Genomic DNA, 27985 nt, shown 5'->3' with positions numbered 1-27985 from the left:
TCAAACTTATTCAGCTTGAATCCTGCAGGATTGCCATCAGAAGCAGAATGTCAGAGCAGAACTCTCCAGTTCAAGCCGATAGCCTTCCCCAGCAGGGTAGAAACACAAGCCCGAGCCATCCTGCCAACCCAGTGTTGCTTATGACCCAAACAGATTCCCGGGACAAGTGGAGCAAAAAAATGGATTTCCTTTTGTCAGTGATTGGATTTGCTGTAGATTTGGGCAACGTCTGGAGATTCCCTTATATCTGTTATCAGAACGGAGGGGGTAAGGATGCAGCTTTATTATTTTAATCCTTGTCTAAAGAAAATAAAGCAGCTTTTTATTTGTCAATTTTAAAAAGTGTATTGTTTCTTTGTTTTGTGTAGTTGGTTCTTACAGCCTTTCTTGTGAACCCAGAAAGTTCCAAGAATGACAAAACTTCAGCTGGGATTTGTCTCTTTTCTGCTTTACCTGTTCTTATTTTAAACATCTTTCTAGCAATGCTGCTCCTCCTGGGATTAGAGGGGTACATTTATGAAGAGGGGAGAGGTATCCCAATTTCTATGGTTAATATAGAAGTTTTTTTAAAAAGAAAACTGAAAATGATGAATTGCGACCAGAGATCAAATCTTGTGTTGCTGTGGTTAACTTTGCAGTCTTCCCAGTTTGTGAAACTGATCACTTGTGATATTTTACATTTTAAGATCATCATTTCAAATGTCCAAAACATTCTTGCTTTAAGATTACTGTGAAGGATTATAGGCATATTGCTAGTGCACTTAGGGGCTTTAAAAATAAAGCCAAACAGCTTTTTTGGGAGCTGTCCATGGTCCTTCCTTTCAGACCAAAATAAAACAGATTTCAGTAGTTCAACTGATCAATTAAAAATCCCAATTATTTCTTCCTGATAGAAATAATTACCTGAAAGTTCAAGGCAACCATAATCCTGATTTGAGAACAGGTTTCCAGCACCAGATGAGCAAACCAACAATTTTAAATAAACAAGAGTAGAAAAATTCTTTTTAAGAAGTAAGGATGTGGAAATGAAGACTGTGTTGTTTGCAGATGACAAAGTAGATTCAATTGCCAAAAGCCACAGGCACTTGAGTATTATACCTTAATGAACTGCAAATTACAAGAAAATAATTAATGTCTTGCTATATACTGCAGGCCTGATTCTGGTTTCCATTTCACCCATGTAGATCCAAAATACCTGCACTCAATTCCACAGAGTTATTCTGGATTAACCACAGTGAAACTGAGGATAGCTGCTAGCTCCTAGTTGGTCAATTTGGTCTGAATACATTTCCCTTTTAATAAAACTGTCAATTTGGTCTGAATACATTTTCCATTTAATAAAACTGTCAAAACATTCAGAGGGTATCTTTAATAAAGGAAAGAAAGCAGAAATGGCACAAAGAGAGAAGGGGAGAGCAAGTGAACATGTATCTGACTGGATTAGTTCTTCATGTATGCTCCTAACATAAACTAATAAGTCATTGCATTTTAGCTGGCTTTCCTGATTTGCAGACTTGCTGCTTTAGTCACATGCTAGAACTTACACAACTATTTGCACTCTCATGAAAAAGCCATTTCCCAAGCTGTTCTCCCAAGACCAACATTCTGTTTTCAGAAAAGCCAGGTTCTGGGCTTTGGTTGCTCAGAAAAATGGAGCGTTGTGTAAGTTGATACAGTGGTATGCTACAAGTTACCTGCAAAGTATGAGGAAACTTTAAGCTCCGTCCATGGTGAACATTTTTCTTTTTATATATATATTTAAAACACACCCTGAAAGCCTCTATAAGCAATGCCAGTTAGCACAGTCTTGTTCCATTCAGGAGTCTGCATGAGTATTTGCTTTCCTTGCACAGATGTGTGCAGCTTTTTTTGTTCTCTTCCTTGGCAAATGACCAAGGAGCAGGCCAGGGTGACTGTAGTGAACCAGGTCTCAATCATTCTATGCCTCTGTTTGCATGCCCTGAAGTTGTTTCTGCTGACTTCCAGTAGGACACACATGCATTGCAGCACTACCTGTTCTGGGTTTTGTTGCTCCTGGGAAGGGACCAAATATACATGCCAAGCAATTGGCTAGTTAGCCTAGTTACTAGCTGCATTAGGAGAGGTGCTCTGGGGTCCTATTTGTACTCAGAATTGTTTGTGCCTCTCTAATCTAGCCTGTAATGGATGGAGTTACAGCCACTGAAAACTGCCATCCACTAACAGGATCATCCCCTTCAGGTCACTATCAATATTATAATTAATGGACCCTCTGGAACTGCGGGGGCTGATGCAGGTGCAGCTGTAGTGAAATCTGTGGTCAGAAATCCGGCTGGGAAAGGCTGACGTGGCTTCTACAAAAAGGTGGCAGCGGGGGCTCATGTTTGGATCTGGGTTGTCAGTCCCCTTCTGCTCTAGTCAGATACCACTGAGTTTTGGAGTCAGGCTTTTCACACCATGAGGGAATGTCTAAGTCCATGCTCCTCTCACACAGAACTCCAAAAGGGGATGGAGCCAGAGCTCACTTGCTCCACCTGCGAAGGGCACCATCTGGGGAGCAGTAAATTGCATCCTTCACAGGAAAAGCCTTTGCAGGCCTGAGAGTCTGGTGAGCTTTCTATACCTGCAAGCCACCATGCTTCCCATTGCTCCCCTGCTCAGTGAGACTTGACACCAACTCTCTCTCTCTGGGCTATGCCCAGATGGTACGACCCAGCCAATAGCAACAAATCTCTGTCCCTGTCTGCACCACTGCCCTTGTGGTAGGGCCTTTTCTGACTATAAGAGTTCGGTACAGTTCTTCCATCCTCCTTGCCACTGAGACCCAACATCATTCATTACATTTGTGATCGCATGTTACCCCCCCCCACACACACTCTCATTTACATTAGTCATGCTCAGGATCAGGCTTCATTGTGCTTGGGGCTGCACAGACATAAGAACCTAGAAACATAAGAACGGCCAGATTGGGTCAGCCCAATGGTCCATCTAGCCCAATACCCTGTCTTCCAACAGTGACCAATGCCAGATGCCCCACAGGGAATGAACAGAACAGGTAATCATCAAGTGATCCCCTATTAGCCATTCCCAGAGGCTAGGGACACCATTCTTACTCATCCTGGCTAATAGCTATCCCCATCTTCCATGAATTTGTCTTGCTTTTTTTGTACCCTTTTAAAGTCCTGGTCTTCACCACATCCTCTGGCAAGGAGTTCCACAGGTTGACTATGTGCTGTGTGAAGAAATACTTTCTTTGGTTTGTTTTAAACCTGCTACCTATTAATTTCATTTGGTGACCCACAGTTTCTTATGGTATGGGAACAAGTAAATAACTTTTCCTTATTCACGTTCTACATACCACTCATGATTGTATAGACCTCTATCGTATCCCCTCTTAGTTTCCTCTTTTCCAAGCTGAAAAGTCCCAGTCTGATTAATCTCTCCTCATATGGCAGCTGTTCCCAACCCCTTATCATTATTGTTGCACTTCTCTGACTCTTGTCTAATTCTAAATGTATCTTTTTTGAGATGTGTCAACCACTTCTGCACGCAGTGTTCAGGACGTGGGCAATCCATGGATTTATACAAAGGCAATAAGATATTTTCCATTTTATTATCTAATTCCAAACTTAATGATTCCCAAGATGCTGTTTGCTTTTCTGACTGCTGCTGCACATTGCGTGGGTGTTTTCAGAGGACTATTCACAGTGACTCCAAGATCTCTTTGTAACAACTACAGCGGACCCCATCATTTGATGTGTGTCTGGGATAATGTTTTCCAACATGCATTACTTTGCATTTATCTACATTGAATGTCATTAGCTATTTTGTTGCCCACTCCCCCAGTTTAGCCAGAGCCCTATGGAATACATTTCCGTTGCTTGTGACTCCACTAGCTTGAGTAGTTTTGTATCAGAGAGCAAGGCATCGTCCCTGTTGTTGGTGGCTCTGGCAGCTCTAGCCAGGCCTGTGCTGGAGGGAGATAATGGTGGGATGAATAGCCATGAATTCCTTGGGATCCAGGTCACTTTCCTTCCTTCACTAACAAGATCTGTCTGCATTATGACCTTTCAGCTGCTGCGCCGGCATTTGCACCCTTGCCCTCTGGCTTTCTGGGGCTGTGTGACACTGACGCACTGGAACAGGTGTTCTCAGTCTTTGCTTCACAGCCAGAAACAAATTACTATGGTGAGACAGGCTGTGCTTGTGCCTCTTTCCAGTAGGCGCTGGCACTGCCCAGTGCCCAAGATTCCCAGCCGGAGTCTGTAGCTGCAGGTGGCTTGGATAGTTCTGAGAAGGGCCCAGATTTCTGGATACCGAGCCAAGCATGAACCCAACACCTTTGCAGATTCTCCCCGCCTAGTCACATAACCTTCCTGAGAGGAAGGAGTTAATATCCCTTGCTCACATTCACAGGATCTCTGGTGATGCTCAGATCTCCCTCCACCACCTCTTGCCAGTGGCCATTCGTCTAAAGGAAACCCCCACATGTACACTGGTTAGTATCAAACAGCCAGTTCCTTGGGCATCGGCCTTTCAGAGAGAGGAGCCGTGGGGGGTAAATTAACTAATCCCAGTAGGGTATTTCTGATGAGTAGAGAGAGCAGTTCCAGTTTGAAAGAATCCAGTGGGTACAAATCTAGCCCCAGTAATTACTGCTTCATTATGAATAATGCAAATTACAGCAGTAATTACTGAGTTCATTGAGTGATGATACATATTCATTGGGATTTTTCTCTGTAGAACCTCTGACACCTGAAAGGTGTTTAATATTTCTTTCTCTCCCTTGTGATGGTCTGCACTGCCCAGTCTTACAACCAATCCCTCCGTTCCTACCAAAAATGGGGCCCCTTGATGTAACGATTCAGTGGCACATGAACTTCAGAGCATCCAGCCACTCAAATGAGCCAGGGAGTTTCTGCAGAGAGAAAATGTTGTTTCCTTGGCTAAGTTACAGACACACACTTATCCCAATGGGATTGCAGTAAGTTTCTCAGACACTGTGCTCACTTGTACGGTATTTCTCATCTACTTTTTCCCACTTTATAAGGATGGGCCAAGTTCACCAACATCAGCTCCCCAGGGAGCTGGGGGATCGGTATGTACCTACCTGTTTGCAGGCAGGTCTGCTACACAAAGGAGTCGCTTGTTGTCAGGGATGGGCTGATGATGAGGTCTGAGTAGGAAGAGGCCTTGTGCAACCCATCCTCTGTCAGTGGAGTAGTGGGGAAGCCAGAGCTGTAACTTGGAGGTAGAATCCAGGCTCTGCTGAAGTCACTGGGCAGGATTAGTGTTCCTGTCAGCTTGGCACATGTGCAGCTGTCCATGAGAGATTCTAATGTGACCCAGCTGCAGAGTGCCCACAGCTAGGTTTGTGTTTCTACTGGTGGTACACATTGCCTTGGTGCATGTTTTAAAAATTTATTCTGCAATGCTGAAGAAATAAAAATGTTCTCCTGGATGGAAAAGATGAGAGGGAACATTTGGGTAGGACTCCCACAGATTTCAGCTCAGCTGCTCCCCTCAGTTTCAGAGAGGGGCAGGACCGCTGACTGGAGTCTGGAGATGCTATTTCAAATAGATATTCCCAGCCCGTCAGGCTGGCTTGTGAGCCTACCTTTACTGCTGTGGATGACATGATGCCCTGCAGTGGTTTTGCCTCTCTCCGCAGGAGCCTTTCTTATTCCTTACACGCTGATGGCCATCTTTGGAGGGGTGCCTCTCTTCTACATGGAGTTGGCCCTAGGACAGTTTCATAGGACAGGAGCTATCTCCATCTGGAAACACATCTGTCCCATCTTTAAAGGTAAGACACCCTCGCTCCTGACCTGGCAGCTCAACATTCACTGAGCATTAATATGCTGAGTCCTCTGCTTTGCTGAATGGAGAAAAATTAGAGCACCCTGGAGTCTTGCTGCAGGTTGGTGTGCCATCACTCCTTGTGAGATACATTTGCAGGGATATTGTAGCAAATGCATTTGCAGGGATATTGCAGGGATCATGCCTCTTCCATTCGCAACAGCCACTCCCTCCCTGCACACAGAGTCTTACAGAGCATAGCTGTCCAAGCTCCCCAGCTCCCGACCCCATTCCCGGAGGGGCCCCTTCCCCTTCTCATCTCCCCGCTCCCCCTCCCTCCCCAGCCTGTTCCCCTGCAGCAGTGTCCAAAATGTGGCAAATCACAGACATAAGCAGCTTTCACAATAGGGAAAATTCACCCCAGGTGGATTAACTAGCCTGACACAACTAATTCTACTAGCAGGGCATGGGAATTGAGCACCCAGTGCTCTGTGCACAGTTCCCACGCAGGACCAGGGGAGCCATGCTCAGGGATGCCGTCACTGCAGCAGAAGAATAGCACTGTGCAGGAACTGGGGTCCCGTGATGTGCTCCCCTCCTCTCTCCCCACACAGGCATTGGCTTTGCTATTTGCATCATTGCCCTGTACGTCTCCTTCTACTACAACACCATCATCGCCTGGGCCCTGTACTATTTCTACTCCTCCTTTACTGGCACTCTGCCCTGGACAAGCTGCGACAATGCCTGGAACACCCCCAACTGCACCAACTACTTTGGAAAGAGCAACGTGACCTGGACCAGCTTCTCCAAGTCGCCGGCGGAAGAGTTTTATACGTAAGTGCATGTAAGTGCGCTATGTGACTGGGCCAGGGGGAAATCTCTCTCCCTCTCTCGTTAATACCCAGTCCCCTCAGCACCTATGCACCAGGGCCTGCTATGCAAGGTATAGGAAGAATGATCATTGACATCTCTGTTTCAGCCACATATATAATAACACTGCTTTGTATTTCTACTAGCAGATTTGCCGGGCATTGCCTAGATCTTCAGGGCAGGACCTTGGGGATGTGGGAGAGGGGAAAGATGCAGGAAGCTGGGGCCGGGGGTGTATTCTCCCTCCCCAGTATTCCCTACCCAGGGCCTGTTCTCTTCCCCTTGGGCTTCTCCCAGCTGCCAGGGGCCTGTTCTCTTCCCCATCTTCAGCCAAGTACCAGGAGGAAAGGGTTTGGGGCAGAGAGAGTACCACTGGCAGGCAAGATGGTGGAGCTCCAGCCCTGCTGGTCACTCCCTTGGTGGGGCGGCTCCACTGGTGGGCACTCTGCAGGATAACTTTCCCCTGTGGGCTCGCTGTCCACCATGGCCACTCTCATATTGTGTCCCTCCGAACACCCCCTCCATGTTATGGAAAACAGTCCTTTTCCTGGAGTTTCCAGTTGTCCTGGCACAATCAAACACTATTGGAAACACGATTGTTTACTTCAGCCTGTGGAAACAATCGAATTAGAGGATTTACCCAGCATTGCTCAGGTCCTTAACTTAAACAAGATTTTCTTTCCTTCATTGGGATCATGGCTTTGGGGTGGGGCTGGGTATGTGGGGATCAGTATGCAGGCTGCCCTGAGGAGAGATGACTACTGGGGCCAAGTGAAAAGCGCCTCTCTATGGCTGCTGCAGCTTCAGTGGACACAGCCAGGGAGGGGGTGCATGTCCCCTGGCTGGGGGACAGACAAAGACAGACAAACAGACACACACAGAGACAAACTATCTGAAATATATAATAGATTTGGGATTCTCAGTGCGGGTTACAACCAGAGTTCCTGCTGCTCCCCACGGTGGGTAAGGATTCTTACCCTCCTTTCCCAGACGGGAAAATTGAGACCTAGAGTGGTTATGTGATTTGCCAGCCTGAGGCCATTGCTCACAATAAGCCAGAGACAGGGTGAAGAGCAGCATGTCCCCATGCTTAAGGTTGGACCCTACCCCCTTGACCATGGTTCCTCCAGGTCTCACAGCCCAGCAATAGTCACTGTGGAGGACAAGCTGGGCTGTGCACACAAGGGGCAGAGAGTCAAATCTGACCATTATCTCAGCTCCCAGTGGCTCAACATTCCCTTCTCTTGCTTGTATTGGTGACTAAGCCAACGGGGGGCTTATCTGACACAGGAGGAAAGTCCTCGAGATTCAGAAATCCGGTGGCCTGAACGACGTAGGCGGGATCCGCTGGCAGCTTGTCCTCTGCCTTTTTCTCATCTTCACGATTGTTTACTTCAGCCTGTGGAAAGGAGTGAAAACCTCAGGGAAGGTAAGAAGACCTCCCATGCCCCTTCTGACTCTCAGCTCTCAGTGAGCAATAGCAGGCTGCTTCAGTGCATCATACGGCTAGTGCAGAGCCAGGGCCCCTAACCCCTCAGTGGCTGCATGTAGATGCACGCCCCTAGTGCTCTGCATCTGCAGGCAGAGGAGCCTGGTGTGGCACATTTGCTGCACTTGTGAACTGCTGAAACTTGTGAACTGCTAACAGAGTGGGGTTTGCATGGTGTCAAAGGTCTGCCCATAGGATTGTTCACCCCTGAAAATCTAGAACCCATTTCAATAATAAACACACATGAAAACTCTGGGGCCAGATCTCTGGCAATTTGCAACTAGAGGGGGAAAAGGCAAAATTCATCTAATATCGTATAACTTGTATCTGCTCTGCCATCATGGGGGAGTCCATAAGTAATGTGGCGGGCGGTGTGTGCGGGGGTTCCTCCTGCAGTCTCTCTGCCTCATCTTCTCACTGCCCCAAAGCTTGTAACAGTGTTATTCACTCTTGTCTGGTGCTAAATAAATAACTTTTCAGTGGTGTAAGGTGCCTTTGAATCTGGGCACTCTTGCTTCCTAGGGCCACTCATAACAGCGGGGTTTACTCGGTATTCTGTAATACAGCCTGCAAAGAATAAATCAGAAGCAGAAGGAGAAAACATACCCTCCCGGCCCGTTTTTCAGCAGTGCTGAGTAGAATTTTGCAAAGAACTGATTTTTTTTTCAGTTTGAGGACAAGTGAAAAAAACCCACTTTTCAGCCTCAAAATGAAATTGTTTAAAAACTCTTCAGTGACAGAAAACATTGGAAAGACATTTACTTTGGGTTCAATGGACTGTTTTATTTTGATTTCAAGCACTGAAAGTTGTTTTTTTTTAACTTTTACAAAACAAAATTGAAGGAAATTTTAAAACAAAGTCATTTTGAATTGAAACATTTTGATTTGTTCCAAATCTCTCTCTGTTTTTAAATAGAAACCATCAGCAAAACAGACACAAATCCCCCAAACAGTTCATGTTGTAGAATCTGCATTTTTTAACTGAAAAACGGTTTGGCAGAATTAGTATTTTGCCCTGCTTGGGCTGAATTCCACTTGGAATCAGAAGGGGTTCGGCCAGTGATGAAAGTAACTTTCTTACAGGTGCTGTCCTATTCTAGCCCAGGTCCCTGACAGCTCTTTAAATAGCTCCCTGCTGGCTTTTGCTGCAGCTCAGCCAGTTCCTGCCAGAACTCTGCAAATCAGACCTCCAGAATCCATACGAAGGGTAAAATGTTGTTAGGATGAGCTAGTGCAATCTCTGTTCCAACGGTTGTAGCTGAATGAGCATTGTATGCACAGTCACTAAGCAGCAAACTCTACCCACTTACAACCAGGTCAGACTTCCCAACCCACAGAAGTAAGATCTCACTCTCACAAAGACTAAATGAGGTGACCTAGCTATTTCCCTGCCAAGGTTGCTACTAAGTACCCCCACAAGCTGTATCTTTCAGCCTTTCACAACAGCGCAGCATCACTTGGGTGATGTGAAACTCTTTCCTACGTTTGCCAAAGGTAATGAGCAAACCCATTCTAAGCTGACCACCTCACTGATCAGTGAGCCTGGGCAGATTCAGATCACTCAAGTTTGGAAAGTCCTTTTTTGATCTCCCTTCCCCCCCCCCCCCCCCCCACTCCTGAAGAGTGATCATTCCAAACAGTGGCCATTAAAACTGAATTCCATTCATATTCCACCGCTCAGACTCAAAGGCGGGAGTGCATTTGACGCCGAGTGTCTGTGGTGACCTGTTTGCGCTAATACTCTTTGATGGATGTGACCTATGGTAGCAGTTGGTGTCTGTCTCTACTGTCACTGAAACGCCTGTCTGGTCGGTTTCTGCTTTCCAGGTGGTGTGGATGACAGCTACACTGCCTTACATCGTCCTCCTCATACTGCTGGTTCGGGGAGCAACTCTGCCAGGGGCTTGGAGAGGGATTGTCTTCTATCTCAGACCTGACTGGGAGAAGCTCACAAGCACTGCTGTAAGTTACAGCCAGCCATTCCCCTGCTCAGGCTCTGGCCTGCTACAGTGCCCTCCCCACTGCTGGGGGTTGCTGTATTTAGCAATGTGGCCAGGAGCCACCTGAGAGCCTGGAAGACAAGCTAAGGCAGGTGCAATACAGGGCTGGCTGGACAACCCTGGAGTCATTGGGCCGCAGACTGTCTATCCCAGGACAAACACAGGGTAAGCTCCACACACCCCAGCCCAAACTCAACAGGCTGGGCATCACGAGGAACAATCAGATGTGCAGGTTTTCCACCAACACCAGCCATGCTATGGGGCAGGCTGGGCATAGGCCTTCTGCCATGTCACCTCGCCCTGCTCTCAGTGTGACAGCATGGTAACAGCGAGCGCCTAGCCACACGGCCCTTCCATTGCTTGGCCTACGTCATCAGGGGCCTCAAGGTTCATCACGACAGCCACACAGGGTCAGACCAAGCACCTAGCCCTGTAACCTGTCTTCCAGTAGAGGCTGGTGCTACATGCTTTAGAGGGAATGAACAGAAGAGGGCAGTTACTGAGTGATCCAAACCCTGCTTCTGGTAGTCAGAAGTTTAGGGACCCCCTGATCATGGGGGTCACATCCCTGCTCATCCTGGCTAGTAGCCATTGATGGACCTATCCTCCTCAAAACTTATCTAATTCTTTTTTGAACCTTGTTAAAGTCCTGGCTTTCACAACATCTTCTGGCGAGGAGTTCCACAGATTGACTGTGTGCTGCATGCAGAAATATTTCCTTATGCTGGTTTGAAACATGTGGCCTATTAACTTAATTGGTCACTGAGTTATGCAAAGGGGTGAAAATAACCCTTCCTGATTCACTTTCTCCACCCCAGTCATGATTTGATAGACCTTGAGTTGTCTCTTTTATAAGCCTAATAGTCCTGGTCGAAAGGCCAGGACAAAGATTTGTGAGCAATTTATTAGGGAAGGGGGGAACCCAAGGGAGGGACTGATGTGATCACAGCAACCCGTCAGGGAGGTGATGCGAGTAGCGGTGTTAAAAGTGCTTTAACGTGACATTAATTGCACCTGCTGGAGCTCCCATCCTCCCACATGATGTATATCTGATGTAGCCACCGCAGAAAGCAACTTCCTTTAAATGCCACCCCGACCTCCTAGCAGCCAGTACTTGCAGATGCAGTAGGCAGAAATGAGCAGCGCAGATCTGAGAACCAGAATGTAATAGGTTCATTATTCCTTCAGAAAACAGAGGCACACTGGACAAGCTCTTGGAAATGTAAATCTTTAATTGAATTACCCATCTCATTTGCCGTCTAGTTTTATTTATGCTGTGTTTTCGCCCCCTCTTTGTAAAGCTGGCCTGACAATAGACTTCCTGTCTGTAATTACCCCTGAGCTGCACTTGAGAATTTTCATTAAAGTTAATCAGTGATATACTTTCCAATTAAAACCTTCCATAACAGATAGACGGCCTATCATGCCACTTCTTCCAGGAACTGTGTGAGCCAAGCCCTGGTGTGGCTGGATGCCAGGAAAGGTTTGGGGAGCGTGTCACATCCTGATTCCTCTCTCACCCTGATTTCTCTGCTTAGCTTGCAGCTGAGCATTGCTCAAGTTTTCTACGGCTGAATTACCACTGGGAGGACATCTGCTTCCCTTCATTCCTGTGTTAGGGGTGTCCTTCCTGGAGGAACTGGGAAGCTAGGGCAAGCAAGGGAACCCCATCCAAGAATCAGTATTGAGGCAAATATATTTAAATGGAGTTTCTCCAAGATGACACACAACCCAGGGCTCGACTGCACTGGGACCTCACACTGTGTTACAGCCAGTCCCTGAGCTGCATGGGAACCATTATAATTACACATGTAACACTGGTTGTCACTGCAAGTGCAGTGCAGAGGGGCCGCAGTGTGAACAAGAATCCAGGGTGGCATGTCCTGCATTGGGGCAGCATATACCTAAGACCCAGGGCCACAGGCTCCCAGGCCAACCTGGAATTTGCACTTTCAAAGCAAGGCAATCGGCAAATTTCAGAGCCAGATGGTTAGATCTGTGCTCCATTACAATGGCCTGGGGGGCAGAGAGAATGCAAAGGGAACTGAGCTGTTTTTGGGGCCCAGATTCATACCCCATGTGGCAGGTCTCCCTGGCTAGATCACAGCCCCAGGGATCCACCCACATTCCCACCTCTAACCAGCATCTATGCTTATTCGGCCAGGTTTGGGTGGATGCTGCTGCCCAGATCTTTTTCTCCTTGGGGCCTGGTTTCGGGGTTCTTCTTGCTCTCGCCAGTTACAACCATTTCAACAACAACTGTTACCGGTAAGAAACTACAGACTCTGAGCTTCCCATGGGCAGCAGAACAGTCCAAAACTCACCCACAACCCTGCCCTGGCTAGCATGGGGCAGACTCCCTTTGGCCAGCCTGGAACTTGGCCCCCCTTTTGGCCTGCAGGTAAGAATGCAGCTCCTTGGGCCCCTTCTGCTCTCAGGGCAGGCCCAAAGAGAAAAGCCAAAGAAGCAAGTTCTCAGAACAGGGTCCCCATTTCACCTCTGCAGGGTACAAAGATGCAGGTGCAAGTTTTCAGGGCACAAATTAGAGATATTAACTATCAGGTATTTGTGTAAATGTGTAACCACTTGAAATTTTAGCCCTTACACATTTACACGCAGAGAGAGCGGACTCCCCATGAGCACTAACTCCTCATGAGCACCAGCTCCCACCTCCCCTGACTCTGCTGTCTCTGATAAAGAGGTAGCAAAGCAGGGGGCAGGTGGCTCTGAGTAGCCGATATGTGTGGGGCGCCAGCTTGAAAGCTACTTCCTTGTGTACTGGCTCCCACCTGCTCTCCCACCCCTCATGCTGCTGCTTCTCTCTCTGTGAGAGACAGCAAGTGAGGGGGGAAGGTGGCGCCACACAAATCAGCATGCACAGAGGGCTGGCTTAAAAGCCAGCTCCCAATGTGTAACAGCTCCCATCTCCTCCCACTCTTGCTGCCTCTAATACAGAGGCAGCAAGGGGGGAAGTGCATGTAGTTGATAGGATTAACTGATAAGCCCAGGCTAATTGGTTAATCATGTGGTTGACTGCACGTTGACATCCCTAGCACAAACTGCAGTTGTGCAATTGCTCTAGCTGAACAAAAATACCTTGGAACGGACCAGTCCCTGGTGGCCATGCAGTGCACCCCAAGCCACATCATGGCAGGACAGTTAGCCCCAGCAGCGAGATGGGAGCCTCTGCCAAGGACCTCCGTCTACCCTGCTGCCCTCAGGCATGGCAGGCGTGGGAAGGGGGCTGGCGTCAGCAGCATTGTCTCTGTGGCCTGGGAATGCTGCTCCAAGCAGCCAGCACCTTCCAGCAGATTTCCAGAAAACACTGGGGCCTTTCATGCCATTGCTCAGCTGGGTGGTCTGGAGCAGTTTCTGTCCTCCAAAAAGAGCCTGTTTCCATGCTGTTTCCATGCATACTGGCCACACATCCCCAAAGGCGGGGCCAGCTGCCCCAAATTATTCAGTGCTCTCATCCCAGCACCGGGGAGACCAGGCTGTCACCAGGACAGAGCGCTGCCTGGGACCATTTGTCATGGGCCTGACAGGATCCAATGTGGGATCTACTGAAGAGAAAAAACCTGCTGAAGGACTGGGAGCCAGGCACTCCGGAGCCAGAATCCCAGCTCTGACAGTGTGAAAGCTACTGTGTTCTGCACAGCACAGGGACAGCCCTCTGGCTCCTGGCTAGTGTCAGCCTGGGCGCCGACAGCCGCTACAGCCCCGAGGAAGGAGGGAGGGGCAGGTCCATGCTCCTGGAAGGGCCAGAGCCTTGTGCAGAAGGGGCAAGGCTGAGGCAGCCAGCCCTCAGCACCACCTGGAATACGGCATCCCCCCAGCCCTCAAAGCCACCCAGAGCCCACCACTTGGTACTCCAGCGGCAATTTAAAGGGCCTGGGGATCTAGCTGCCATGGCAGTGGCTGGGAGCCCAGCACTCCTTCCGTTGGCTGGCCTGGTCCCAGAGACTGGACCTCCAGGTGCAATGCAAATCTCAGCATTTATGCCTATGTTTGCTCTATTCTGTAGTGCTCTGGATACTAAGGAAATTCTGCCCAGCTCTTTGTTCATTCCTGAGCAGGCAGAGTTGTCCTTCCCAAAGCTGCCTCTGGAACTGGAAGCAGGCGCAGCCCTGGCTGCCCAGCCACATGGGAGTGAATCCTGCTTGTGCCTCCTGATGTGAGCCAATGGAGCTTCCCTTTTACTGCTTGTGCTCTTTAGGGCATGATTGGGGAGGGGGATACAGGAAAGATTTGGGGCTGGCAGATTCTGGGGCTAGAAATGCAGAGGAAAAAGAAGTTGTTGAAATGCCCTGCCCTTTCCAGTCATCTGTTCCTGTTCTGCCTTCCAGAGACGCCCTTGTTACCAGCGCGGTGAATTGTCTGACCAGCTTCCTGTCAGGGTTTGTCATTTTCACAGTGCTGGGCTACATGGCTGAAATGAGAGACGTGGAGGTGGAAGATGTAGCAAAAGACAAAGGTTTGTCTCTCTTACACCAGCAAGCAGCCTATCTGCAGCCATACATTCGGATGGGGGAGGTTAAACCAGGGTATGGAGCATCAAGATCTGAGTTAGGTTCCTTGTTTTGCTGTATGACCGTGGGCAAGTCACTTCCCTTTCTGTGTCTCAAAGTCCCCATCTATCTCAAGGCAAGACACTTCCCACTGACCTCCTGGGGCTTATATAACCTTTGTCGAACAGTGATCACTGGATGAAAGGTTTGATTCTGGACCGCAACTCAGGTTAGAGCCTTGCCTAGAAGTGTCAAAGCACTGAGGTCACACAAATGCACATGGGGGCAGAATTTAGCCCTCTGCAAGCTAATAAACATTGGGTAAGCAACTGGGTGTGGTGCCCACTACTGGAGATTGAAGATATAGTAACAGCCAATGCTCAACTGAATAGGCTAAACCACAGCAAGGTCAATTGAGCAATGGAATAACCTGACATGGGAGCGGGGAATCCCTAGCAATGCAGTAAAGGAAATTCCAGACTGGTATTGCCTGGTAGGTCTGAGTATACTGAACATGGAAAGTTGGCTTCAGGTACACAGCTCCAGCTACGTAAATACCATAGCTGAAGTCAACATACCTTAAGCCAAGCTTAGTGCTGTCTTCACAGTGCGAGTTCGGTGGGAGCAAACGTTCCCATCGGCTTCCCTTAGTCCTCACGGTTGCCAGGAGTACCGGCACCAACTGGGGGTGCCCTCGGCATTTGATTTAGTGCGTGTTTTCTAGACCCACTAAATTGAATGCCAGAAGACGGATCTTTGACGTGCCGAGGGCAAGATTTTCACAGACATTTATCTGTCAATTTGAAAATCTGCACCAAAATGTTCCTCCATTATAGGAAGAAAATCACCCTATTTCTTTCAGCTTCTAGCTTCATGAGCAGAAGGCAGACACCCAGGGACTTTCATAACCCAGACTAGCTTCATAGGAAATGGAGGGAAGGAAATAACCGGATGTTCCCTTTTAGGTCCAAGTCTCCTTTTCATCACCTATCCTGAGGCTATTGCAAATATGGTGGGCTCTACCTTCTTTGCCATCATATTCTTCCTCATGATGATCACTCTGGGGTTGGACAGCACAGTAAGTTCTTTGATTTCCCTTTGGGGAGAGAGCAAATTGATCCTACAAAGGCACGATTGTGCATTCCACGTGTCTTGCTCCCTGAAAGTTTACACTGGGGTGGGATTTTCAGCCATTCCTGTGCATCATTCAAAATGGGGAGTACACATGGGGGCAGGGGCAGGGGCAGTAACAAAGAATATCCCCAACTTACATCACTTGCTATGACCCATGTGTGGATGAAGTCAACATGATTTGGATCCATCTCTGTTCAGTACGATTTTGGTCCTGCTTCCCCCAGAGTCCATGGAAAGAGAATACTGACTTAAAAGAACTAGGATTGTGTCATGAGCAAGGCTCGACAGCACAGCCACACAGTGCGGTCAGCGCATGTACAGTGCGCCAAACCGCGTGGCTGGCGAACAGGGCTCACCACTGCTTGGCGAGCCGTGGTCATAAGTGATATTCCCTGCAGGCAGTGGGAGCAACAGGTACTCAGCATGACTCAGGATCGGGCCCCATTGCTATTTCGGGTTACGTGGTTCCTAAATAAGGATGCTAAGAAGCGGGTGTTTCACTAATCATGAGTCAACAAGGGAAGGTGCTCAGTCCTGGCTCACGCTGGGTCCAGGCTGCCTGCCCACCCAGCTCTTACTACATTTAAACTGCAGAGCTGCACTGGGGGTAGGTCCCAGAGCCGGCGTGAGCTGGGACTGTGCCAGGCTTGCTCAGTCTTGACTCGCACTGGGTCCAGCAGCCCCTGTCTGTGGGAGTCCCAGCGGGGAGCTGGTTTTCCTTGTGAACAGAGGCTGCTGCTGGAGCAGCCTCTGTTCGAGGCCAGCCCAGACCACCATGGAAAAGGGCTGCTCCACAGGACGTGAAGCAGCCTCTGCCTGTGCCGAGCCTGGGCCCACTGCAGGCAGAGGTTGCTTCACCCTCACACACTCACACACGCACACGCACACGCACACATGCTGCTGTCTCTATTAGAGGCAGTAGTGAGGTGGGGCAGGTATCACCATGGAGGCAGTGCTGGGGGGGAACTGGCTTTTAATACAGAGGCAGCGAGGGTGAGGGAATGCAAGTAGGCGATTCAATTACCTGGTAAGCCTAGGCTTATCAGTTAATCAATTACTCAACTAGTCACTTACATCCCTATTCCTAACAAGCCCCAACAATGCCAGAAGAAATTGAGCTCTGGCAGAGCTGGTTTGGAAAATGGGGACAAACAAAAGCATAAAACTTTTCACCCTCAAAAAATGTTTTTGTATCTATAAATTTCATTTCATATGATCATTTATTATAATTTTTTTTTTAATCGTGAAACCTGAAAATAAACCATGGTGAACCATAATGGTCCTAACGGTTGATAATCTCCATGCAGCAAACTGCAAATCACACCCAGGGTGGAGGGTAAATTCCACTCTCTGGGTATGTCTACACTACCCTCCTATTTCAAAATAGGAGGGTAATGTAGGCATACCGCACTTGCAAATGAAGCCCGGGATTTGAATTTCCCGGGCTTCATTTGCATAAGCCGGGCGCCGCCATTTTTAAATCCCGGCTGGTTCGAACCCCGTGCCGCGCGGCTACACGCGGCATGAACTAGGTAGTTCGAACTAGGCTTCCTAGTTCGAACTACCGTTACTCCTCATTCCACGAGGAGTAACGGTAGTTCGAACTAGGAAGCCTAGTTCGAACTACCTAGTTCCTGCCGCGTGTAGCCACGCGGCACGGGGTTCGAACCAGCCGGGATTTAAAAATGGCGGCGCCCGGCTTATGCAAATGAAGCCCGGGAAATTCAAATCCCGGGCTTCATTTGCAAGTGCGGTATGCCTACATTACCCCGCTAGTTTGAATTAGCGGGGTAGTGTAGACATACCCTCTGTTACATGGGTGTAAATCACAGCAGAGGCCAAAGAAGCTAACAAAACAACAAACATGTTAATAGGGTTATACCAAGAGTGGAATTTCACCCTTTGCTTTGTTTTCCTGGCTCACCTCAATGGCGTTATGTGTTTCCTTTTCAGTTTGGAGGCCTGGAGGCTGTCATCACGGCAGTAATGGATGAGTACCCTCACATCCTAGCAAAGCGAAGGGAGCTCTTTGTTCTTGGCCTCATCACCATATGCTTTTTGGGCTCTCTCACCACCCTTACACATGTGAGTAAGCCTGAGCCACATTAGATGCTCCCTCCTTCCTTTGCAAACTCTAAATTCTTTGTGAAAAGTTCAGCCATGAAAACTGGCTACAGCTAACATACAGTCCAGCAACATGAAGGAGCAATTCAGATTATCCTTCCCAATCAGTACAGAACTGCTGTCCTCAGCCCAAAACTAATTTCCTGAAGTTAGGGCCTAGAACAGGTCTACATTACCAGGGAAGATCGAATTAAGATACACAACTCCAGCTATGTTAATAATGTAGCTGCAGTCAATGTACTGTCATCTGAGTTTCCACGCCATATCGCCAGTGCTCCCATCAGCATCCCTTAATCCCTGCGAGGAGCAGGAATCCTGGCACTGACGGGGATGCCCTCTGAGTTTGTGAATGTTTACTAGACCCACTAAATCGAAGAAAGAAGATCAATCACAAGAGCATCCATCTTTTGTGTAGTGAAGACAAGCCCTCCTGGTACACTTCATCAGCCGACTCTCCATTTTCACTAGTTTGTTGACACATTCAAAGCATTCTGATAGTTTGAAGTGTCCATGTTTGCCTTTTCAGAGCCCATTCTGTTTTGTGGGTGTGTTCCTGTTACTTTTATCGGGGCAGAAGGAAAAGAACTTTTCTCTCCCTTCTTCTCATCCCGCTCCTCTTGACCCAGCACACTCCCTTTATACTGACTCCCTCAATCAGCCTCGCCTAAAGCAGTGGTTGAAAATTGCTGATGCCCGTGGCCCAACATGATTATATCTTTTGACTCGCGTGTGGGCTCCAGGATGGGACCGAGAGTGAGGGGTTTAGGGTGCAGGGCAGGGGATTGGGGCAGCAGGTTGGGCATGGATTTACCTCCAGTGACTCACAGTCAACAGAGCAGTGGGAATTCTAAGGCTGCTTCCCATCTGTCCTGGCACCCCAGACCATGCTGTGACCCGGAAGCAGCCAGGAGCAGGTCTGAGTCCTAAGCAGAGGTGTGCCAGCAGCTCTGCACACTGCTCTCACACAGCCCCCATCCTCCTCAGCTCCCATTGGCCGGGAACTAGCCAGCTGGTGCTCAGGTGGAGGGCAATACGTGGAGCCCCATGGCCCCCTGCGTAGGAGCTGGACTCACTGCTGGTCACTTCTTGGTTGCAGTGTGGCCTATGGTGCTAGGACAGGCAGGAAATCTGCCTTAGCAATCCCTGCTAGTCACCTGGTCATCCTACAGAAAAGCGACCCAGTGCCTGGTAATCCATGACCCAGTACAGGGTCACAACCTGTTCTTTAAAAAACACCGACCTACAGGACTTCATCTCCATGACCAACACCTGAGCCAATATCTTGAGGGAGAGAAAAAGAGTTTCCTTCACTTTCTTCTTAACCCCATTCACTCCCAGGTTCTGGCTTGTTAATGCCAGTGTGGACTGAATGCTTCAGAAAACTGGTGCAATACAAGTCAGAGACACTAACATCACAGCCTGTTTGCATTTGTCATTCCAGGGTGGGGCATATGTTGTCAAACTCCTGGAGGAGTTTGGTGCTGGCTGCTCAATTCTGGCGGTGGTGTTATTGGAAGCAATAGCTGTGTCGTGGTTTTATGGTAAGGAGGAAAAAAAATCCCTCTCCAGCAAAGGCTTATATTTTGTGCTCAAATAACCTATGACTGTGGTTCTGCAAAGACTTACATATGTGCTTTCCTTTATGCACATGGGTAAGTCCCAGTGACTTCAATGGATTTCTCATGTATAAATGTTTGCATGCATGTTAATCATTCCTGGGATCCCCAACAAATACAGCAGCTCCAAGCTCTTTCATGCAACTCTTTCTAAATAAGCCCTCTGCTCTGAATGGGCTGCCTGGTTCCTCCCTGCTTGTGACAGTGATACAATGTCAGTGGCATAGCAAGGGGTAAGCGGAGGAGGCAGACAATTGCCCCCAGGCACCACACCAATTTAGTCCCCCTCCTCTCGCCCTGTCATCCCTCAGCTCGCCTTCTCCTCCTCTGGCTGCTGCTGCAGGCTAGAGCCTCCTCCCCGCTCCCAGCCTGACCCTCTTCCAACTCTGGGTTAGTGCATGTGGAGGCCCAGCCTCAAACTGGAGGGGGGGTGGGAAGATGTGGTACAAGCACCCTCTCTTCTCCCAGGGTCGGGCTCAGCCGTGCACCAGGTTCAGGGCCCCGCCATATGGTGACGGCAGGGGGAGGGGAGCAAATTTTTTCCTTTGCACAATGTCTGTGATTTTCCTGCCCTCCGCCCCCATACAGGAATTCAGAGGTTCTGTAATGATGTCAAATCCATGCTGGGTTTCACCCCAGGGATTTTCTGGAAGGTCTGCTGGGTTGCCATCAGCCCTGCCTTTTTAGCGGTAAGTATATTTGTCCCAAACAAAAAATTAAGTCTCCAACTCTCCTTTCACCTTCCACCAAAGGAGTACGGCAGAAAGGGATCTAGGGGTCATAGTGGACCAAAAGCTAAATATGAGTCAACAGTGTGACACTGTTGTAAAAAACAAAAATAAAAAAACTCCATGACTCTAGGGGTATGTCTAGGGGTATGAACTGGCAGTCAAGATGGGGATCGGTCGGCAAGGAAAGCCATTGCCAACCAATCCTGTAAACCTTGTTGCACGAGGCATAAGGGATCGGTCAGAAAAGGCTTTCCTTGCTGACTGATACCCGTCTTGACTGCTGGTTCGAGCCGACAAACAGCTGAGCCGGCACAACGCGGCGTCCATTTTTATTCTAATGAAGTGGGGGATATTTAAATCCCCACTTCATTGATTATGTCGGTAGGTCTAATTTACATGCCTCTGGCGACAGAGACATGTACAGGCAGTCCCCGACTTACGTGGATCCGACTTGTCGGATCCCTAGATACGAACGGGGTGAGGCAACTCCCGCACATGCACAGCAGCATTCCCGGGGCTCGCTCACCTGGGTCCTAGGATCCTCCTCCTCCTCGGGCCGGCTCCGACTGGGGTCCCGCAGAGCTGCCGGGCAGAGGAAAAGTGCCTCCCCACGCCCGCTGCTCCCCCCCCCCCCCGCCTCGCATCCTGCACGCCTCCCCCCTCCCCCCCTGCCAGCAACAGGCTGCCCCCTCCCCTGAGCAACAGGCTGCCGAACAGCAGACAAAAGCAGCCTCTCCGCCCCTCCTCCCCCTATACATGCTGGGCTCCCTGGGCAAACAAAGACTCCACCAAAACAAACAAAGTGCTGGCCTCATTGTGTTAGCAAAAAAAGGACCCTCCTCCTAGAACCCTGGGTGGTGTGTGGAAATAAAGCTATTAGCTCAAAGCATGGTGCAGGGCTGTTTGGTATTTGATGAGTTACTCCTTTAGTCCTGAGTTTGTCACAGGGACAGAAATAGATGTGAAATCTTCTGAACAGGGGAACAGACAGCAAAACAAACATTAGAGGGGAGTTAACCTTTCCCTATGCTATCCAAAACTAAAAAAAATGTTTGGCTAGAGTTTCCCCTACAATATGTACCAGTTCCGACTTACATACAAATTCAACTTAAGAACAAACCTACAGTCCCTGTACGTAACCCAGGGACTGCCTGTAGTCTGGACATACCCTAGGAGGCATTAACAAGAGTGTTGTGAGCAAGACACGAGAAGTAATTCTTCTGCTCTGCTCTGTGCTGATTAGGCCTTAGTTGGAGTACTGTCTACAGTTGAGGGCACTACATTTCAGGAAAGTTGTGAAGAAATTGGAGAAGGTCCAGAAAAGAGCAAGAAAAATGATTAAAGGTCTAGAAAACATGAGCTCTGAGGGAAGGCTGAAAGAACTGGTGGGCTACGCCTACATTGAGCATTCTTGCGCAAGAAGATATGTAAATGAGGCGTGGCAATGAATATCGCTGTGCCTCATTTGCATACCTAATGAGCCATCGTTTTTGCGTAAGAGGTTTTTGTGCAAGAAGGAGCAGTCTACACCGCTCCTTTTTGTGCAAACACCCCCCCTCTTGCGCAAGAGCCGTTCTGCCGCTTATTTTCAGGCAGCACGGCTCTTACACAAGAAGGGGGTGTTTGCACAAAAAGGTGCAGTGTAGACTGCTCCTTCTTGCACAAAAGTCCCTTGCGCAAAATGGTGGCTCATTAGGTATGCAAATGAGGACCGGGTTGGGGACCACGGATCTAGATGGTGCTTGATCCTGCCGTCAGGGCAGGGGATGGGACTCAATGACCTCTTGAGGTCCCTTTCAGTTCTAGTGTTCTATGATTCTATGATTCCATGATTCTATGTTTCTGTCCAGTTCATGGTGACAGAGAAAACCAGTGGGATGTGTCAGAGAGAACGGTTGTTTATGGAAAGTCTCCCCTTTGGTTTTGTTCAAAAGAGAGCACAATGGTCCGCCTGTACTCATGGAGACAGAGTATTTGTCAAAGAAAAGGCCATACAATATATGCTCAGGCTCATAAGGATCTACCATATGTACCATGGGCAAAGGTCACAGCTGACAGCTGCAGTTCAGTTAAAGTCAACCCAATCAGGCCTGCTTACACCAGCAATGTATTTGGCCCTGTCATGCCCACCTTAGAAAATAAAGCTGTTGACACTGAAGGCTGCAATGTACTGGGGCTTAACCTACCAAGCTTGCTATTTTAAATGCAACTCCAGTGCTATGCTTTGTACCAGATCCATCACCTTTGAAGTGCCAACCTTTCATTGGACTTCAAAGCATGCCCCATCTGTAAATCGGAGAGGATATTCATATTACCTATCTTGCACAGGGAGAGGGATTGTGAGGATTAATTAATGTTTTAAGCACTTTGAGATTCTAGGTTGTCATCAAGGCAGAAGGGAAATTATTTAATTATATAAATCACACATGTGACTGGACTGCTGTTTTCTTCATCTGATGAGAACCCCATAGACAAACTGGATCAGTGTTAGGAATATAATTCTGGGAAATAGCAGTTTAAAATGCAGATTGGCCTTTAAAGATTAGAATACAAATAGCTGAGAAACCAGTGTAACAGGTTAGGCTGTACAGTAAATTTATATTAACAGTGGGTTAGATGAGATGCTGTACATATTTATTTAATTGGAGAGCTAGTTCCAGGTGATCCTAGTATAATCACAATTATTACCAGGAGGAAAAAACCTAGTGGTGTTGATTTGAATGGATTTTTATTACATTGTGTTCTATTGCCACACTCGCTTTCTATATTCTTCCAAATGCTACTGCCGCTCTGTTCTGTATTTATCTTCCTTATTTGTCCTTGGAAATTTTAGATTTCCAGGGGTGTGTGTGTTTCTGTGTGTGTGTGTGTGTGTGTGTGTATGAGAGAGAGATTGAAGTGGAGATTGTGATGGTGCTATCAATACAGCAAAGTCTGCATTATTAACAGCCAAGTATCACATTGAACCTGTAGCTTCTCCACCCACAGCAGAAACGGGCTAGAATTTCTTAATTCAATCCCAAGCCATTTCCCTTGCAATAGGAAGCACTGAGCATCTGCAGGGAACCCAACTTGCAGTTGCTGAGCTCCCACCAGACTGGCATGAAACTTAAATGCCACCCTTCTATGAACATTACGAGGGGAGTGGCAAGGGGGTGGGTGTCGCAATGCAGGCACCGTGAAAGGACACTCCAAGGGGCAGCCGACTGGGCAGATGGCCACACCACAAAGCCAGCCTCCCCATTGACCCCAGCTGGCCCCCTCACTGCCTGGGCAGGCAAAGAGGCCACTGGCTGTTGTGAGCCTGGAAACTGAGCTCTTCTTAGATCAGGGGTGAGGGCCCTGGATGGGGAAGAATGAGGAAGCTGGCACTGGAGCAGTGCTGGGGAGAAAGACAGTGAGTCCGACCCCAGAGCTGTCCGCACAGCACTGTCACCAACACTGAACTCACTTACATGTATCTTAAAGATGACATTAAATTCGAGGGCCAAATGATCCACCCTAATCGATCCCCTGGGAATTCAGGGAGGTTACCCCAGGGATGAACATACCCCCCACACAGGAGCAGCTGGCATTGTACCTTATGCTGCAGAAAGTGCCATGACTGGCTGGTGGAAGGTGGGCGGCAGAGCTGGCATGATTATTTGCAGAGCCGAGTTTGGACTTGCTGACTGGCCGGCGTGGTAAGAGCCTTGACAAGGACACAAGCCCAGGCACTGGCCGGGCAAGCTCAGCACTCTCCAGGTGGTGTCTGACATTGCCCGATGTCCTAGCAGGCAGGAGCACGGTTCAGCCCAACCCTGACCGGAGGTGGCCAGCCCAACTCATTTCTAGAGTGCGGCTGCCAGGAGTCACCGGGTGATCTGGGCCTTCCACAGGCAGCTGCTCCCCCTTGGAAACCCACTCAGGATGCTGGGCTCTGTGCTAGCAAGCTGGGGAGTTTGCTGTGCCCTGTCCATTCCACCAGCCCCAACGGGCTCAGCTCAGCACAAGGGGGCTGTGTGGGGCATGGTTCGAGACAGGGCACAGGTGGGGAAACAATCCTGTGGGCGTGTCAGCCGAGAGGTCACTTGAGCCAGGCTTGTTGTGCCTGGAGCGGGGCCAAAAATAAAGTGAGGATCCATGTGCAGGGGAACCGACTGCTCACGCCAGCTCTGGTGGACAAGTCCCAGCTCACAGCTGGCCCAATGAAAGGCGTCTCTTTAGCCTCCCATTGTACAGGTTTGCCGCATCGTGTGATTTAGCACCCTGGCACACAACACACATGAGAGAGGCCAAGTTAACTGCTCAGAGCAGCCTTGTCCTCTTCCAACATGTCTCTAAGGGTATGTCTACACTATCCCGCTAGTTCGAACTAGGAGGGTAATGTAGGCATACCGCACTTGCAAATGAAGCCCGGGATTTGAATTTCCCGGGCTTCATTTGCATAAGCTGGGTGCCGCCATTTTTAAAACCCCACTGGTTCGAACCCCGTGCAGCGCGGCTACACGGGGCACGAACTAGGTAGTTCGGAATAGGAAGCCTAGTTCGAACAACCTAGTTTGAGCCCCGTGTAGCCGCGCTGCACGGTGTTCGAACCAGCGGGGTTTTAAAAATGGCGGCTCCCCGCTTATGCAAATGAAGCCCGGGAAATTCAAATCCCGGGCTTCATTTGCAAGTGTGGTATGCCTACATTACCCCGCTAGTTCGAACTAGGAGGGTAGTGTAGACATACCCTAACTAACCACTTCTCTCATCACAAGGAACACCAGGCCTGATTCATCCCTGGCATGAATCCACTGACACTTGCTGAGGTGTGCTTCTGAAGCAAGTGACTTTTCACGCTGCTTCCTGAATGGGCTCCCCTGACATTGGTTGTGTTCTCTGTTAATAGTTTATAATAGTCAGCTCTCTCCTGGACCAGCCACCTCTCGTGCTGTTTGACTATCACTACCCTGAGTGGAGTATCTCCGTGGGGTACTTCATAGGAGCATCGTCCTTCATCTGTATCCCTTTCTACATGGTGTACAAGCTGGTCTGGACTCCCGGATCCTTTAAGCAGGTAGGAAGAGCTGAGTATAATCCTTCACAAACCCGTGTGGGCCAGATATTGTAGATGCCAGCGTCTGTTGCAGCACAGTTTGAAAGACTTGAAAGGGCTCAAGGCTTCCACGGGCCAGCCAGGTCTGGAAGCTTGGTAGAGAAGTTCTACAGATCCCCTAGTGCAGGGGAGGGCAATAATTTTTTATGGGGAACCACTCCAAGAATCTGGAAAGTGGTCGAGGGCCGCACTCGTCCATGCTACTAAAGGAGAAGGTGCAGGGTCTCGGATGGAGGTTGGGTGCAGAAGAGAGCTTGGAGTAAGGGAGGGAGTTTGGGTGAAGGAGACAGTTGTGACCTGGGGCACTGAACTAGGGTGCAGGGGGTTGGATTGTGACCTAGGGCAGGGAATTGGGGTACAGGAGGGGGTGCAGGTTGTAAGCTAGGGCAGAAGGGGACTGTGATCTAGGGCAGGGGATTGGGGTGTTGGATCTGGGAGGGGGTATGGGTGCAGGAGGGGGGCAGAGGATTTGGGTATGTGGAGTAGGGGAGCAGGAGTGGGGGGGCAGAGGGGTGGAGAAGGAGGGACTGGGGTGCCAGAGGCAGGATCTGGACAGGACACTTACCAGCCAGCAGCCCATTTCTAAATCAGCCTCCCTGCCTGCCCCACCCCCTACACCTGCACAGGCTGCAGCCATGTGCTCTGGGAATAACTATGAGTCCCTTGTGCTTCGTGGCTGCCTGTTATTGAAACAGGAAGCTCTCATTGGCTGTTTTTTTGCCAGAAGCAAGCCAATGAAATTGTGCTGGGAGTGGGAGCAGCTCCTAAAGCTTTACCCCCTTCCCATCGGGCTCTGTTCTTAAAGTGAAACTGCCCAGCAGTCACATTTCTGTGTGGCGTGCAGGTGTGGCAAGGCAAGCGGGGACCCCGACTGGGGCTCCCCTCAGTGTCCACGGGCCAGATCCAGTGGCTTGGTGGGCCATATTTTGCCTAGGCCTGCCCTAGTGGCTTTGTTCATGGGGCAATTAAATCACAACAGATGAACTGGTTTTAAAGGGGCTCAGGCTGGCACTGTCTGTCCACCCAGCATCAACCAGCCATAATCATATTAAAGCCTTTCTCTAGGCCTGGCTTGGAGACTGGGGGGCACCATCTGGAATATAGCTCTAATGGTTATTCCTGGTCTACAATGGCCAGAACTCCTCCTTGGTGGAATCCCAATGGCTTTAATGGGTGAACTTGGCCAAATGGGTTTCAATTGCTTTAGCCTGATTCTTTCTAAAACCCTGAGGCCAAGCAGTTTCTCTCATGGGCTGTGATCCCATGTTGCACTGCAGTGACTGATCTGAGAGCAGTGTCAGTACATTCCAAAGTCCCTCATTCCTCCTCTGTTGAAGGAAAGACCCCTTTCTCCCCTACACAGGGCTCCTGTGCCCTACGCACCTTCACACCTGTGGCCGTCCTGGCCGAAGAGCGGTATGTCAGCATAAACCTGAGAGCACAGTGGAACCACTGAGCTATCATGCCATCATCTGTGATTGGCTCCATCTGCACCAGGCACCACCAGGCCTTCAACCATGTAAGAATCATGAGTATGTACCCAGACTTCTGGTATCTCAATGGCATGTGATAGAGACAAAGATAGTGCCCAGCTTTTGTGCCAACATGGCACCTGTTGCTCTAACCACTAGAGCTGTGATTCTCAAAGTGTGGTCCATGGACTACTAGTGGTCCATGACCATCTTGCAAGTGGGCTGTGGATTCAAAGCTCAAACCCCACCCCTGCAGCAGGGTGTGTTGTTGGAGTGCCAGCGCTGGCTTCTTCCTAGGTGGAGTTCTGAGCCTTATGGTGCTAGATCCAGCTTGTGGGGGAGGAAGCAACTCTGTGCACTGCCACTCCCCTCCCTCCAGCCGGGAGAATGTCAGCACAGGAAACCACTTGACTGGAGGTTTTCCCTGCTGCTCCCATTGGCTGGAATCATGGCCAATGGGAGCAGTGGGGGGGGGGGGGTGGTACCTGGGAACAGCAGAGGGTAAAAGCCAGGTAAGCATCCCTGATCTTCCTCCTAACCCTCATCCTCCTCATACACCTCCTCCCACCAAGACCATACACACACACCTACCCTCCTGCCCAGACTCCATACCCTCAGCCCACTTCTGCACCCATTCTGTCATCATGAATGGTTGGCCGGCGGTCTGCAGAACGGTGTGCATTGAGTGAGGTGGGCCACTAGTCAAAAAGTGAGAATCACTGCTCTAGGGCCATAGGTAACCTCTGGCATTTTCTTTACTTATGTCCTCCAGCGTCTAGCAGTGTGTGTTCGACCAGAGAAAGCAATACGAGACCAGCAAGCGGATTCAGTGTGTATGTCATCAGGGCCGTAGTCCCATGATGCACACACAAGGACATGAGACTGCTGTTTGGCTTTACCGTGACTGACCAAACCAACTAAAGAGACAAGGAAGAGAAGAGCTGCTGTCACTGTTTAAATTGCTCCCCTGCTTCTCTCCCTAAGAGTTGTACACACTGGCCAAAGCTCACTACACAGTTTGGAGCACATAATCCCCCTTCTGTGGGCCATGTCCTCCTGCCATAGCAGCAGTCCACTTCTCATTAAAAGCCTGGACTGCCCATGATTTAATAATGGGCAGGCTCCAACCCCAACTGAAGGCAGCAAGTGTCTTCCTGGATGTCCAGGAAGCTGGATGTCCCTT

The 27985-nt window shown here is 49.3% G+C and overlaps 1 protein-coding gene across 1 annotated transcript; it reads left to right on the top strand.

The window, feature by feature from the left end:
• Positions 1–140: 140 nt before the first annotated feature.
• Positions 141–27921, top strand: LOC102443842 (sodium-dependent serotonin transporter-like). The gene is made up of 13 exons (XM_089775331.1): positions 141–267; positions 5651–5785; positions 6393–6612; positions 7939–8077; positions 9965–10099; positions 12302–12405; positions 14484–14611; positions 15611–15723; positions 17733–17864; positions 19345–19444; positions 20108–20208; positions 25124–25291; positions 27575–27921. Exons 1-13 carry the CDS (start codon positions 141–143, stop codon positions 27653–27655), a joined length of 1683 nt encoding a protein of 560 aa, XP_089631457.1. The 3' UTR covers positions 27656–27921.
• Positions 27922–27985: the final 64 nt, after the last annotated feature.

The sequence above is a fragment of the Pelodiscus sinensis genome, chromosome Z (genome assembly GCF_052426305.1).
Source record: "Pelodiscus sinensis isolate ZL-2025 chromosome Z, ASM5242630v1, whole genome shotgun sequence".
NCBI lineage: Eukaryota > Metazoa > Chordata > Testudines > Trionychidae > Pelodiscus > Pelodiscus sinensis.
The sequence above is the reverse complement of the archived record's forward strand: the minus strand, read 5'-3'. Positions and strand labels throughout refer to the sequence as shown.

What these genes read in the sequence shown, in the direction of transcription:
- LOC102443842 (XM_089775331.1), top strand. Translation starts at nt 141, where the DNA reads ATGACCCAAACAGATTCCCGGGACAAGTGGAGCAAAAAAATGGATTTC. An exon ending in CCGGCGGAAGAGTTTTATAC is followed by an intron (nt 6,613 to 7,938) that starts GTAAGTGCATGT and finishes TATCTGACACAG; the next exon opens with GAGGAAAGTCCTCGAGATTC. An exon ending in GAGTGAAAACCTCAGGGAAG is followed by an intron (nt 8,078 to 9,964) that starts GTAAGAAGACCT and finishes TCTGCTTTCCAG; the next exon opens with GTGGTGTGGATGACAGCTAC.